This window comes from Balaenoptera ricei, chromosome 10 (assembly GCF_028023285.1).
Source record: "Balaenoptera ricei isolate mBalRic1 chromosome 10, mBalRic1.hap2, whole genome shotgun sequence".
Classification (NCBI taxonomy): domain Eukaryota; kingdom Metazoa; phylum Chordata; class Mammalia; order Artiodactyla; family Balaenopteridae; genus Balaenoptera; species Balaenoptera ricei.
In genome coordinates this window covers 7809724-7825939 of record NC_082648.1, presented here as the reverse complement: position 1 = coordinate 7825939, position 16216 = coordinate 7809724, and the positions used below count along the sequence as shown (strand labels likewise).

General features: G+C 41.5%; 2 protein-coding genes across 13 annotated transcripts in view; one reads left to right on the top strand and one right to left on the bottom strand.

Annotated features, from left to right (window-relative positions):
- KLRG1 (killer cell lectin like receptor G1) overlaps window positions 1-16216 on the bottom strand; it is a 209446-nt gene that overhangs the window by 131505 nt on the left and 61725 nt on the right. For 6 of the 12 annotated variants that reach the window (XR_009505306.1, XR_009505309.1, XR_009505312.1 and 3 more), the window contains exon 6: window positions 1878-2042. The exons of the other annotated variants lie outside the window; for them this stretch is intronic. The gene's annotated coding sequence lies outside the window, so the exon portion shown is untranslated. The remainder of the gene's footprint in view (window positions 1-1877; window positions 2043-16216) is intronic. 12 annotated transcript variants of the gene reach the window in all.
- The window catches only part of LOC132372826 (alpha-2-macroglobulin-like), a 31628-nt gene continuing 16425 nt past the window's right edge, over window positions 1014-16216 (top strand). Inside the window, 10 exon segments of the mRNA XM_059934942.1 lie at window positions 1014-1044; window positions 10471-10554; window positions 10767-10943; window positions 11144-11241; window positions 12092-12247; window positions 12588-12662; window positions 13265-13435; window positions 13437-13470; window positions 14254-14408; window positions 14411-14484. Of these exon segments, the coding sequence (XP_059790925.1) occupies window positions 1014-1044; window positions 10471-10554; window positions 10767-10943; window positions 11144-11241; window positions 12092-12247; window positions 12588-12662; window positions 13265-13435; window positions 13437-13470; window positions 14254-14408; window positions 14411-14484 (1055 nt within the window).

Here is a 16216-nt window from a genome sequence, read left to right as displayed (position 1 = left end):
TGTGCTAGATTCTACTCTAAGCACCTCATAGGTATTAATATATCAACTCTATGAAATAGGTATTCTTATAACAAATGAGGAGAGTGAGGCACAGAGAGGTGTAACTTGCCCTAAGCTACTCAGCTAGTAAAGGGCTGAACCAGAATTCAATACTAAGAGGTCTGGTTTCCAAGTCCACACTCATAACCTCAAACCATGCTGTCTCTCCAGCCCACTTCAGACAAGAAAGCCAAGAAAAAAACATATTTCAGAGCTGAATAAATGTTATAATTAGTATCAATTAAGCATCCATCCAGGGCATGAAATATAAAAAAAATTAGGGGTATGACGAAAGGAAATAAACTAACAGGATTAAAATAAATTCTATCAGTTAGTTCTAGTCCTTTTTTCTTTGTTCATTGCAAATCATGACTGCAAATGTACTTGAAGAGTATACTTGTTGCAAATCAATCATTGTGTCTCCTTGGACCAAGATTCATTCCAGAAACCTTTACTGATTACTTCCTGTGTGTCAGGTACTATATTCCATGCTATGATACAGAATTCAATAAAATGGGATTCCTACCTTAGAGAAATTACACTGCAGAGTAAAAGAAAAAGATACATATTTGCCTTATTATAATACTACATGATAAGTACTGCAAACTATTTATTACCAAGATGGACTCCAGGCACAGTGACCTTCTCAAGTTTTGAAGGTTCCAAGTTCTGATATTCTGGTAATTATCAAGCACTCTCTAAGAATTCATTTATAATTTGCTTCATTTTTCTTTCATTTGTATTGTAAGATTTTGGACACTATTTTTGTGACCAGGGAGACCTGGACCCGTGCATCCCCTTGAGCCATGAATTTTCACATTGTGTTCTTTACCCTGGGGAAAGGTCTAATTATAATTGAAAATGGATTTGCCACCAGCCTACTGGTATGGGTAGAATTTTAAAGAGTGACGTATCTTGACTACATCAAATTTTGTGAATTGAGATTTACTCTTTCTGTAAAAGGATGTGGAGACATGACAGTAAATGAGATAGAGATGTTCAGGGGTCAGTTTATATAGAGTTTTATATTTTATTTTTAAAAATAATAAGGTGCTATATGCTTGCATTTTCTCACATGTGCCTCATCACCAAACTCATCCTTCCCCACCTTGAGTGAGTTGGTCAGAGGCAACCCCGTGCCTCAGGGAAATTGGGTGGTTATGGCAGGAATTCAAAGAGAAAGAAATAGAATACTTGATCCACCTTGCAAGAATAAATAACTTTTATATTTATTTAAACCCCACTGATAAATCAAAAGTTAACCCTGGAAGATTAGAGTATGGCAGTTTACTGTATGAAAGAGGTCACAAGAATTCAGAATATATAGGAAACATCTAAATGATGGCAAAATATGTGGCTGGAAACAGAATGAGGAAGCACTCTATGTATCATTAAAGAAATATCCCCAGGATTATACTGTTAAGAGAAAACGGTAGAGCTAAGAACAGGGTACATATTATGGACTCATATTATAATAAAAGGGTGGGAGCAGAAATAGCATGTCCTTTGTTTTTTCTTTTTGCACTTACATAAACTAAGACTAGAATGATACCCACCAGAAAAAAAAAAAAAAGCTACTAAGAAAGTATTTACCTTCCTACAGAAACAGTGTAAAGTAAGTGGAAGTTTTCAAGGATGGGAAGGAGACCACTTAGAGAATACCATTTAAAATTATTTGACTATTGAACTGTTTGAACATATTTACTATTCTGAAAATTAAACTAAAATCCAGTGAATAAGAAGCTTAAGTCTAAGAAGAAATATTGAATTCAGTACCTGCCAATCTATACAACGAGAAAGAATACTTATTCTATAAAGTACAATTAAAGATATCTTACCGAGAGGCTAGGAGAAGATGGCGGAAGAGTAAGACGCGGAGATCACCTTCCTCCCCACAGATACATCAGAAATACATCTACACGTGGAACAGCTCCTACAGAACACCCACTGAACACTGGCAGAAGACGTCAGACCTCCCAAAAGGCAAGAAACTCCCCACGTACCTGGGTAGGGCAAAAGAAAAAAGAAACAACAGAGACAAAAGAATAAGGACAGGACCCGCACCAGTGGGAGGGAGCTGTGAAGGAGGAAAGGTTTCCACACACTAGGAAGCCCCTTCGCGGGTGGAGACTGCGGGTGGCGGAGGGGGGAAGCTTCGGAGCCACGGAGGAGAGCGCAGCCACAGGGGTGCGGAGGGCAAAGCGGAGAGATTCCCACACAGAGGCTCGGCGCCGAGCAGCACTCACCAGCCCGAGAGGCTTGTCTGCTCACCCGCCGGGGCGGGCGGGGCTGGGAGCTGAGGCTCGGGCTTCGGTCGGATCCCAGGGAGAGGACTGGGGTTGGCGGCGTGAACACAGGCTGAAGGGCCTAGTGCGCCACAGCTAGGCGGGAGGGAGTCCGGGAAAAGGTCTGGAGCTGCCGAACAGGCAAGAGACTTTTTCTTGCCTCTTTGTTTCCTGGTGCGCGAGGAGAGGGGATTCAGAGCGCCACCTAAACGAGCTCCAGAGATGGGCGCGAGCCGGGGCTATCAGCGCGGACCCCAGAGACGGGCATGAGATGCTAAGGCTGCTGCTGCCGCCACCAAGAAGCCTGTGAGCGAGCACAGGTCACTCTCCACAGCCCCCCTCCTGGGAGCCTGTGCAGCTCGCCACTGCCAGGGTCCCGTGATCCGGGAACAACTTCCCCGGGAGAAAGCACAGCGCGCCTCGGGCTGGTGCAACGTCACGACGCCTCTGCCGCCGCAGGCTCGCCCCGCCTCCTCCGTGCCCCTCCCTCCCCGCGGCCTGAGTGAGCCAGAGCCCCCGCAGCAGCTGCTCCTTTAACCCCGTCCTGTCTGAGCAAAGAACAGACGCCCTTAGGCGACCTACACGCAGAGGCGGGTCCAAATCCAAAGCTGAAACCCAGGAGCTGTTCGAACAAAGAAGAGAAAGGGAAATTTCTCCCAGCAGCCTCAGAAGCAGCAGATTAAAGCTCCACAAACAACTTGATGTACCTGCATCTGTCAAATACCTGAATAGACAACGAATCATCCCAAATTGAGGAGGTGCACTTTGGGAGCAAGATATATTATTTTTTCCCCTTTTCCTCCTTTTGTGAGTGTGTATGTGTATGCTTCTGTGTGAGGTTTTGTCTGTATAGCTTTGCTTTCACCATTTGTCCTAGGGTTCTGTCCGTCCCTTTTTTTATTTGTTTGTTTTTGTTTTTAACTTTAAAATTGTTTTCTTTTTTTCTTAATAATTATTTTTTATTTTTTTATTTTAATAACTTTATTTTATCTTTATTTTATTTTATCCTCTTTCTTTTTTATGCTTTCTATTTTTTTCTCCCTTTTATTCTGAGCTGTGTGGATGAAAGGCTCTTGGTGCTCCAGCCAAGCATCAGGGCTGTGCCTCTGAGGTGGGAGACCCAACTTCAGGACACTGGTCCACAAGAGACCTCCCAGCTCCACGTAATACCAAATGATGAAATCTCCCAGAGATCTCCATCTCAACACCAAGACCCAGCTCCACTCAACGACCAGCAAGCTACAGTGCTGGACACCCTATGCCAAACAACTAGCAAGACAGGAACAGAGCCCCATCCATTAGCAGAGAGGCTGCCTAAAATCATAGTAAGGCCACAGACACCCCAAAACACACCACCAGACGTGGACCTGCCCACCAGAAAGACAAGATCCAGCCTCATCCACCAGAACACAGGCACTAGTCCCCTCCACCAGGAAGCCTACACAACCCACTGAACCAACCTTAGCCACTGGGGACAGATACCAAAAACAACAGGAACGACGAACCTGCAGCCTGCAAAAAGGAAACCCCAAACACAGTAAGATAAGCAAAATGAGACGACAGAAAAACACACAGCAGATGAAGGAGCAAGGTAAAAACACACCAGACCTAACAAATGAAGATGAAATAGGCAGTCTACCTGAAAAAGAATTCAGAATAATGATAGTAAAGATGATCCAAAATCTTGGAAATAGAATAGACAAAATGCAGGAAACATTTAACAAGGATGTAGAAGAACTAAAGAGGAACCAAGCAATGATGAAAAACACAATAAATGAAATTAAAAATACTCTAGAAGGGATCAATAGCAGAATAACTGAGGCAGAAGAACGGATAAGTGACCTGGAACATAAAATAGTGGAAATAACTACTGCAGAGCAGAATAAAGAAAAAAGAATGAAAAGAACTGAGGACAGTCTCAGAGACCTCTGGGACAGCATTAAACGCACCAACATCCGAATTATAGGGGTCCCAGAAGAAGAAGAGAAAAAGAAAGGGACTGAGAAAATATTTGAAGAGATTATAGTTGAAAACTTCCCTAATATGGGAAAGGAAATAGTTAATCAAGTCCTGGAAGCACAGAGAGTCCCATACAGGATAAATCCAAGGAGAAACATGCCAAGACACATATTAATCAAACTATCAAAAATTAAATATAGGGCTTCCCTGGTGGCGCAGTGGTTGAGAATCTTCCTGCCGATGCAGGGGACACAGGTTCGAGCCCTGGTCTGGGAGGATCCCACATGCCGCGGAGCAACTAGGCCCGTGAGCCACAGTTACTGAGCCTGCGCGTCTGGAGCCTGTGCTCCGCAACAAGAGAGGCCGCGATAATGAGAGGCCCGCGCACCGCGATGAAGAGTGGCCCCCGCTTGCCACAACTATAGAAAGCCCTCGCACAGAAACGAAGACCCAACACAGCCATAAATAAATAAATAAATAAATGAAATAAACCCAAAAGTTAAAAAAAAAAATTAAATATAAAGAAAACATATTAAAAGCAGCAAGGGAAAAACAACAAATAACACACAAGGGAATCCCCAGAAGGTTAACAGCTGATCTTTCAGCAGGAGCTCTGTAAGCCAGAAGGGAGTGGCAGAACATATTTAAAGTGATGAAGGAGAAAAACCTACAACCAAGATTACTCTACCCAGCAAGGATCTCATTCAGATTTGATGGAGAAATTAAAACCTTTACAGACAAGCAAAAGTTAAGAGAATTCAGCACCACCAAACCAGCTTTACAACAAATGCTAAAGGAACTTCTCTAGGCAAGAAACACAAGAGAAGGAAAACACCTACAATAACAAACCCAAAACATTTAAGAAAATGGGAATAGGAACATACATATCGATAATTACCTTAAATGTAAATGGATTAAATGCTCCCACCAAAAGACACAGACTGGCTGAATGGATACAAAAACAAGACCCATATATATGCTGTCTACAAGAGACCCACTTCAGACCTAGGGACACATACAGACTGAAAGTGAGGGGATGGAAAAAGATATTCCATGCAAATGGAAATCAGAAGAAAGCTGGAGTAGCAATTCTCATATCAGACAAAATGGACTTTAAAATAAAGACTATTACAAGAGACAAAGAAGGACACTATATAATGATCAAGGGATCAATTCAAGAAGAAGATATAACAATTGTAAATATGCACCCAACATAGGAGCACCTCAATACATAAGGCAAATACTAACAGTCATAAAAGGGGAAATCAACAGTAACACAATCATAGTAGGGGACTTTAATACCCCACTTTCACCAATGGACAGATCATCCAAAATGAAAATAAATAAGGAAACACAAGCTTTAAATGATACATTAAACAAGATGGACTTAATTGATACTTATAGGACATTCCACCCAAAAACAACAGAATACACACTTTTCTCAAGTGCTCATGGAACATTCTCCAGGATAGATCATATCTTGGGTCACAAATCAAGCCTTGGTAAATTTAAGAAAATTGAAATCGTATCAAGTATCTTTTCCGACCACAATGCTATGAAACTAGATACCAATTACAGGAAAAGATCTGTAAAAAATTCAAACACATGGAGGCTACACAATACACTACTTAATAAAGAAGTGATCACTGAAGAAATCAAAGGGGAAATCAAAAAATACCGAGAAACAAATGACAATGGAGACACGACTACCCAAAACCTATGGGATGCAGCAAAAGCAGTTCTAAGAGGGAAGTTTATAGCAATACAAGCCTACCTCAAGAAACAGGAAATATCTTGAATAAACAACCTAACTTGCACCTAAAGCAATTAGAGAAAGAAGAACAAAAAAACCCCAAAGTTAGCAGAAGGAAAGAAATCATAAAGATCAGATCAGAAATAAAGGAAAAAGAAATGAAGGAAATAATAGCAAAGATCAATAAAACTAAAACCTGGTTCTTTGAGAAGATAAACAAAATTGATAAACCATTAGCCAGATTCATCAAGAAAAAAAGGGAGAAGACTCAAGTCAATAGAATTAGAAATGAAAAAGGAGAAGTAACAACTGACACTGCAGAAATACAAATGATCATGAGAGATTACTACAAGCAACTCTATGCCAATAAAATGGACAACCTGGAAGAAATGGACAGATTCTTAGAAATGCACAAACTGCCGAGACTGAACCAGGAAGAAATAGAAAATATGAACAGACCAATCACAAGCACTGAAATTGAAACTGTGATTAAAAATCTTCCAACAAACAAAAGTCCAGGACCAGGTGGCTTCACAGGCGAATTCTGTCAAACATTTAGAGAAGAGCTAACACCTATCCTTCTCAAACTCTTCCAAAATATTGCAGAGGGAGGAACACTCCCCAACTCATTCTACGAGGCCACCATCACCCTGATACCAAAACCAGACAAAGATGTCACAAAGAAACAAAACTACAGGCCAATATCACTGATGAACATAGATGCAAAAATCCTCAACAAAATACTAGCAAACAGAAGCCAACAGCACATTAAAAGGATCATACACCATGATCAAGTGCGGTTTATTCCAGGAATGCAAGGATTCTTCAATATATGCAAATCAATCAACGTGATACACTATATTAACAAATTGAAGGCGAAAAACCATATGATCATCTCAATAGATGCAGAAAAAGCTTTTGACAAAATTCAACACCCATTTATGATAAAAGCCCTGCAGAAAGTAGGCTTAGAGGGAACTTTCCTCAACATGATAAAGGCTATATATGACAAACCCACAGCCAACATCATCCTCAATGGTGAAAAACTGAAACCATTTCCACTAAGATCAAGAACAAGACAAGGTTGCCCACTCTCACCACTATTATTCAACATAGTTTTGGAAGTTTTAGCCACAGCAATCAGAGAAGAAAAAGAAATAAAAGGAATCCAAATCGGAAAAGAAGAAGTAAAGCTGTCACTGTTTGCAGATGACATGATACTATACAGAGAGAATCCTAAAGATGCTACCAGAAAACTACTAGAGCTAATCAATGAATTTGGTAAAGTAGCAGGATACAAAATTAATGCACAGAAATCTCTTGCATTCCTATACACTAATGATGAAAAATCTGAAAGTGAAATTAAGGAAACACTCCCATTTACCATTGCAACAAAAAGAATAAAACATCTAGGAATAAACCTACCGAAGGAGACAAAAGACCTGTATGCAGAAAACTATAAGACACTGATGAAAGAAATTAAAGATGATACAAATAGATGGAGAGATATACCATGTTCTTGGATTGGAAGAATCAACATTGTGAAAATGACTCTACTACCCAAAGCAATCTACAGATTCAATGCAATCCCTATCAAACTACCACTGGCATTTTTCACAGAACGAGAACAAAAAATTTCACGATTTGTATGGAAACACAAAAGACCCCGAATAGCCAAAGCAAGCTTGAGAACGAAAAATGGAGCTGGAGAAATCAGGCTCCCGGACTTCAGACTATACTACAAAGCTACAGTAATCAACACAGTATGGTACTGGCACAAAAACAGAAACATAGATCAATGGAAAAGGATAGAAAGCCCAGAGATAAACCCATGCACATATGGTCAGCTTATCTCTGATAAAGGAGGCAAGCATATACAGTGGAGAAAAGACAGCCTCTTCAATAAGTGGTGCTGGTAAAACTGGACAGGTACATATAAAAGTATGAAATTAGAACACTCCCTAACACCATACACAAAAATAAACTCAAAATGGATTAAAGACCTAAATTTAAGGCGAGACACTATCAAACTCTTAGAGGAAAACATAGGCAGAACACTCTATGACATAAATCACAGCAAGATCCTTTTTGACCCAACTCCTAGAGAAATGGAAATAAAAACACAAATAAACAAATGGGACCTAATGAAACTTAAAAGCTTTTGCACAGCAAAGGAAACCATAAACAAGATGAAAAGACAACCCTCAGAATGGGAGAAAATATTTGCAAATGAAGCAACTGACAAAGGATTAATCTCCAAGATTTACAAGCAGCTCATGCAGCTCAATATCAGAAAAACAAACAACCCAATCCAAAAATGGGCAGAAGACCTAAATAGACATTTCTCCAAAGAAGATATACAGATTGCCAACAGAACACATGAAAGAATGCTCAACATCATTAATCATTAGAGAAATGCAAATCAAAACTACAACGAGGTATCATCTCACACCGGTCAGAATGGCCATCATCCAAAAATCTACAAACAATAAATGCTGGAGAGGGTGTGGAGAAAAGGGAACACTCTTGCACTGTTGGTGGGAATGTAAATTGATACAGCCACTATGGAGAACAGTATGGAGGTTCCTGAAAAAACTACAAATAGAACTACCATATGACCCAGCAATCCCACTACTGGGCATATACCCTGAGAAAACCATAATTCAAAAAGAGTCATGTACCAAAATGTTCATTGCAGCTCTATTTACAATAGCCAGGACATGGAAGCAACCTAAGTGTCCACCATCGGATGAATGGATAAAGAAGATGTGGCACATATATACAATGGAATATTGCTCAGCCATAAAAAGAAATGAAATGGAGGTATTTGTAGTGAGGTGGATGGAGTTAGAATCTGTCATACAGAGTTAAGTAAGTCAGAAAGAGAAAAACAAATACAGTATGCTAACACATATATATGGAATCTAAGGAAAAAAAAAAAAAAAGGTCATGAAGAACCTAGGGGCAAGACGGGAATAAAGACACAGACCTACTAGAGAATGGACTTGAGGATATGGGGAGGGGGAGGGGTAAGATGTGACAGGGTGAGAGAGTGGCATGGACATATATACACTACCAAATGTAAAATAGATGGCTAGTGGGAAGCAGCCGCATAGCACAGGGAGATCAGCTCGGTGCTTTGTGACCACCTAGAGGGGTGGGATAGGGAGGGTGGGAGGGAGGGAGACGTAAGAGGGAAGAGATATGGGAACATATGTATATGTATAACTGATTCATTTTGTTATAAAGCAGAAACTAACACACCATTGTAAAGCAATTATACTCCAATAAAGATGTTAAAAAAAAAAAGAAAGTTTAAAGAGCAGAGGTGAGATAAAGTAAATGACTTTGCCACAAGTGACAAACTAGCATCATATTTACAAGTAGAAATTTGATAAAATTGTTTCTACAATTATTGAAAGTTATAAAGAGTTTTTGTGTGAAAGGTGGAAGGTATTGAAGGGAGTCACTGGAGATTAATGAGATTTGTTTTTCTCTGAAATTCCTGAGAGTAGAATATAAAGGTTATATTCTTACTACCTGGTCAGTTTTGGTTTTCTGAGGCTTCATCATTACAAACTAATCTACCTTGCACCCCTGCCACACACACCCATAACAAGGACTTCCATGAAAGTAATATCCTTGAGTAGCCACTACTGATATCACAGCAACAGAAAGAATTACCCTAGAACAGCAAAGAACCATATTTAGTTTAACTGTTTAGTTATTCTTACATGCTGGGTGTCTATTCATACGTCAGCTAAAACTTGAGGCCAAACAATGCATTATCTTCATATGGCTATAAAACATTTTAAGAAGGCTTCGAGGGCTTCCCTGGTGGCACAGTGGTTGAGAATCTGCCTGCCAATGCAGGGCACACGGGTTCGAGCCCTGGTCTGGGAAGATCCCACATGCCACGAGCAACTAGGCCCATGGCCACAGTTACTGAGCCTGTGCGTCTGGAGCCTGTGCTCCACAACAAGAGAGGCCGCGATAGTGAGAGGCCCGCGCACCGCAATGAAGAGTGGCCCCCGCTTGCCGCAACTAGAGAAAGCCCTCACACAGAAACGAAGACCCAACACAGCCAAAAATAAATAAATAAATAAATAAACAGAGTAAACAATGCGTTTAAAAAAAAAAAAAAAGAGAAGGCTTCGATAAAAATAATCATATATCAGAGAAAACTCAGAGCCTTCTTTTAGATGGCTGCTGTGCAATCCAATGTTATGGATAATAAAAGTGGATAAGACATAGCTTGGCAAGCCACCCAGTACCAGGAAATGTAAATTTGTAATATTAAAATCAGGGACATTTTCTGAGAAAGTAACAAGTCCACGTTTAAGATGCATTCCCAAAACCACTGGCCCTAGAACTTTCCAGAAAAGTAGACATCACACATAATCCTCTTTGTATCTGATTTGTTTGTGTATCTAGATGTTGGGGTATCTGAAAAATTGTCCCTGAATCTCCCACCAAAGGTAGTGAAAGAATCAGCCAGAGCCTCTTTCTCTGTTTTGGGTGACTGAGTCACTCAGTCCCTGGAGAACGTGGGACAACCACCACTGCCATTCCCCCTACTTTTTTCAAATATAGCTTTTAACTGCACTTCAGCTTTTCAACTTCTTTCTCCTACCTCTATATTTTCCTCAGTTGCTACTTGGTTTCCAGCATATCTGATCCAACATTCAAGTTATAATTCCTTGTTCTGACATCTCATCTTTCATTTCCAGGTGACATACTAGGTTCTGCCAAAAAAAACACACAAAACCTTCTCCAGATGCCCTATGGCTGTGGAGAACAGAACATGGTCCTGTTTGCTCCTAATATCTATGTACTGAAATATCTGAATGAAACCCAACAACTGACTCAGGAGGTCAAATCCAAGGCCATTGGCCATCTCAATGCTGGTGAGTCCACTTTATTATTGTAGGTGTTCTCTCCACAAACAGGCGTGACATCCACTGGGCATGAAGAGCAGTGCTGTTGGTGGGTCCTTTGTGCCTGAGAGGCCAGGGCACGTCAGGGGCATCAGCTTGCCCATTTGGGAATCCTCTTTCTCTGATGTGCCACTGCTACTTCACGCGCCATCTGAAACCTTCCGTTCCAGGTTATCAGAGGCAGCTGAACTACAAACACAGAGGTGGCTCCTATAGTGCCTTTGGGAACCAACATGTCACAAAGGAAGGCAACACTTGGTAAGAAAAGGTCCTATAGGACAAACTTTGCACAAGCATAGCCACTCTTATTGCTCATGGAAACCCTACAACTTAGATATTATGAACCTCATTTTATAAAGGTAGAAATTTATACCTAGTGTTGTTAAGTAAATGTTTCTTGGTGGCACAAATAATAGATGGCAGAGTTGGGACTTGTCTCAAGGTTTATCTACCTTGACTCCCAAATGCATTTTTGATTCAACACAGTAATTAAGATGTACTTTCTCATGTCTAATACCATCATAAGTAAAAAAGAAATCTGGCCACCTTAAGTTATTTTCCAGTACCCAGAGATGATAGAAACTGAGACTAGAAAAACTGCTGCCATTCTTCACACAACCCTGTATCAAAAAGTGCTGTTCCTCTGAGACAAAACACACAGGCAGTTAATGAAAAGAGAGGTAATTAATGAAAAGGCAGTTGGTGGAAGGAGAGGGAAGGAAGGTTCAGGGGGGAGTATTTCACTTTTTGAAGATGCAAACATCACCGAGAGGTTAGTCCATATATCAGGGATGGCAGAAAAGAAGGTTTGTCTCATCTACAATAGAAAATCAGAGAGAGGGAGAAAACCTAGCATGAGAGTGCAAATGTCTGAGTCAATCACCTGAATAAGGAAGATGAAGCCTGAATCCTTGAAGCAATGAGAACGTGAACAAGGTAGTAAGGACCACTTGAAACCACTTTGTCCTGGAGGAACAAAGACAGATTCCCCAGCTCTAAGCACTCCGAATCCCTCATACTGACTCACGAGTGTGGAGGGGTCCCTGTGAAGCCTGGGCACTGAATGTGCTGCATGAAAACAAATGGCCTCATCAGCCCACTCTTCCTCCTCCATCAAGCTCACAGCCTTTGTTCTCAAGGCCTTCGCCCAGCCTCGAGCCTTCATCTTCATTGATGCAGCCCACATTACCCAAGCCCTTACCTGGCTCTCTGAGAAGCAGAAGAGTGATGGCTGTTTCAGGAGTTCTGGGTCACTGCTCAACAGTGCCATTAAGGTGATTGCTTTTGTAAGCTAGTCTGAACCTCCTGACCTCACTATTCCATGGCAACCTGTCCAAGGGTGAAGGCACATAAGAAGGAGGCACATACGAATTCCTAAAGGAAAGGACTAGGAAGTACGGGAGAAGGTTAGGGTGGGAGAATAAACCCACGTACCACTGAGGTAAAAGAAATGGAATCTCAGTTGAGAGTAGCACTTTGTACGGTGGGGAGAGATGTATATGAGAACTTCCCAGGGACCATGCAAGAGAAAGGACTGACCATGAGGAGAGGAGATATCTTCAAAAGGTTTCCTGAAGTGGAAATAATCTCTCTTTCCCTCCCTTGTACTTACAGGGTGGAGTGGACGACGAAGTGACCCTCTCTGCCTATATTGCCATGGCCCTTCTGGAGATTCCACTCCCTGTCACTGTAGGCACCACATCACTTCCTCAGCTTCCCAGACCACCATGAAACCATTGCCCTATTGTGCTAATAATACTCCTCTCAAAGCCCAGTGACAGCTTTCCTTCTGCTCAATGCTGATGCATCTGCCACAGTCATAGAGACTCCGAATGACCCATCAAGAAGAATTCATTTGTTCAGTAAAGACCTGGACTATGTGCCAAAGCTAATCCTAAAACACATGGCCTCTAGCCCTGCCCTTATCAGCTTATTTTACTTGGAAAGTAATTTTTTAAAGAGTGATTTCTATTATGTTGTGTGGTTTTTTACAATCAAAAAAAAAAAAAAAAGAGTGAGGGACTTCCCTGGCAGTCCAGTGGTTAGGACTCTGAGCCCTCACTGATGAGGGCCCGGGTTCAACCCCTCGTCCGGGAACTAAAATCCCACAAGCTGCGTGGTGTGGCCAGAAAAAAAACAAACAAACAGTGATTTCTAAAAAGATGATCAGGAGATGGTTAGATAAAGCCATTTGATCTAATTTTTTTTATTTGAAAAGCACTGGTCCCACGTATCTTACTGTCTTTATGTTTGTTCTGGGATATGCCAGGAACCCTTTCCACGTAACTCAGGATACTATTGCTCTCCCTTCACGGCACCCTGTTGTCCACAAGGCCCTGGTCTGCCTCGAATCAGCCTAGAAAAGAACACAGGCAGAGGCCCGAGGCAGCCACATCTACACCAGGGCACTGTTGGCCTATGCTTTTGCCCTGGCAGGTGACCAGGCCAAAAGGAGAGAGTTAACTGAAATCACTTGATGAGGAAGCAATAAAAGAAGGTGAGAGCACACATCAAGCTGTTCTTCCTATCCACTTCCACTGGATAGAAAAGGGGAAGAATATTGAATTCCTGAAAATAACCTCCTTTTTGGTCTATACCACTACAAATGCTGACATTTTTATGCAGACTAATCCATTAAGAGATTAATGCTCCTTTTACACACAAATCTTCCCTGGAATTTCTGTTATAGAGAAAACAAGATAGATAAAAGTAACATCACAGAGTGAATTGGAGGGGGGGTGTTCAGTCTCCCTTTATTTACAAAGACAAACATAGTTGACATTTATACTTTTCTTTATGGTAAATGAATGTGTATCAGGGTGAGGAGAAGCTACTAAGCACCATAGCAAAGACAATGTCATCCATAATTACAACTTCCATGTTACTGTTTCTAATACAACTCTCTGAAATAAGATGGAAGATTTTATATTTCATCTCAAAAAAAACCTAAACAATGACCAAATCATTTTAGATTGGGAGCAAAGGAACCAACAAGTGAGGAAATCATGTCTGACTTTTCACCACCAGCTCTACCAGAACAACACTTGAGAAAGTAGTTCAGTTCACATCTTATAAATTTCTGTCCTCAATATTTCCCTCGACCACACTAGACCACAGCCAAGTTCAGATTTTTACTCAGAAATAAGAAATCTAGGGATATTATGATTGAAGTAAAAAACTTACTTCAGCTTTTGCTACATTTATTTCTTACTAAATATAAACATACTGTCATACATTAAACACCAATAGCTTTCATTCTTTCTCTATTCTTATCCTTAAGACAACGCAATGCACTGGGAGCAACCTCAGAAACCCAAGGCACCAGTGGAGGATCTTTACGAACCCCAGGCTCCCTCTGCTGAAGTGGAGATGACAGCCTATGTGCTCCTCGCTTACCTCACGGCCCAGCCTGCCCTGACCTCGGAGGACCTGACCCCCCCCCCCCCACGCACATCGTGAAGTGGATCTCAAAGCAGCAGAACTCCCACGGGGGCTTCTCCTCCACCCAGGTGTGTGGTTCCCCTTTCGGTTAGGGTGCAGCTGGGAGGCTTGAACAACAGACAAATCTGTAGTGACAAGAGCAAGGAAAAGGGAGAAGAGGGCGTGAAATGAGGGAAAGGATATCTGTTATCATTTTGAGTCTGTAGGAAATAAGGAAAAGAGTCTAAAACATTTCCCAAAATAAATTGTCCTAATCCCTGTGCTAGCGAACTAGAGTTCTCTTTATACCTCACTTTGTACCACACCACATTTTGCTCAGAAACCACAACCTTAATTTACAGACAATGTCTAAAATTCTGGAAAGTCTAGAAACCTAGAAGCAGACCCTTAAACTGAACCAGAGAGGTTAATTGCCTAAAATATGATGTACGAACAAAAGGGGCTCACCCACGTCTTTCTGTCCCACTGCACCAGCTAGCCTCTCCTTTCCCTCCCCTCTTGACAGACTCTCCTAATTTTACTTACAAATAGATCCTAAAGGGAAAACCGTTTTCCTCTACCCTTAACACTTCTGACAGTAACAACCTGGAGTTAGCATAAACCTCACAGGCTCAGTCCCACAAGACTGCCCCTCACTCCCGGTGCCAGTCACCGGTCCAGGCCTCCTGTACTTCAGACCAACCAGCTATAATTTAGGGGTTCCCACAACCCCCTCTTGAGGTTGATAATTTGCTAGAATGGCTCCCAGAACTCAGGAAAGCACTTTACTTACTAATACCAGTCTATTATAAAGGATGCAATTCAGGAACAGCAAAATGAAGATGCCCGGGGCGAGGTTTGTGGGAAGGGGTGCACAGCTTCCATGCCCTCTCTGGGCACACCACCCTCCCAGCACCTCCACCTGTTCACCAACCTGGAAGCTCTCTGAACCCCTTTGTTTAGGGTTTTTGTGGAGGTCCCATTACATAGGCATGGCTGATTAAATCACTGACCACTGGTCAATCCCAAGCCCCTCTCCAATCCCCAGAGGTAGAGGGTGGGTAGTAGGAGGGGGGTTGAGCCTGAAAGTTCCAATCCTCTAATCAAGTGGCTAGTTCCTCTGGCAACCATCCCCCATCCTCCGAGAGTCACTTCACTGGCATACAAAAAGAAACTCATCACTCCAAAGACTTCAAGGGTCCTAGAAATTCTTGTATCAGGATCCAGGGGCAGAGACCAAATACATATTTCTTATTATGCCACAGAACTTCTTTGAGTTTTCTTAAAAGTAACACAAACTCATGCTTCCCTTCTCCATTCTCTACATGTGGGTTCAATCAGGACTATAAACCATTAACTTTAATCGTCCAGCCACATCCAGCCGTATCAAATATTATTTCTAAAGAAACACATCTAACGTAATACCTTGTAATTTCCACTCTCAGTATTCTGAGTGTACACTGAAGAACTTATCTTCACAGAAATTTGGTGAAATGGTAGACTCTTCTAAAAGATAAATAAAATATAGAGAAGCAAAATCTCAATGACCGGTGCGCCACCCTGGTTTTTGCAACTCACTTCATTGTCTCTCTCGTCCCTCTGAAATGGATAATCTTCATTTTGATGTTAAAATACCCTCTTCGTGTTTGTTTTCTCTTCCTTTCAGTCCCATTGTCCAAAAGACAGTGTCAAGACTCATTTTTTTATAAATTTATTAATTTATTTTATATTTTATTTTTGGCTGCATTGGGTCTTTGTTGCTGCGCATGGGCTTTCTCTAGTTGCGGCAAGCAGTGGCTTCTCTTGTTGTGGAGCATAGGCTC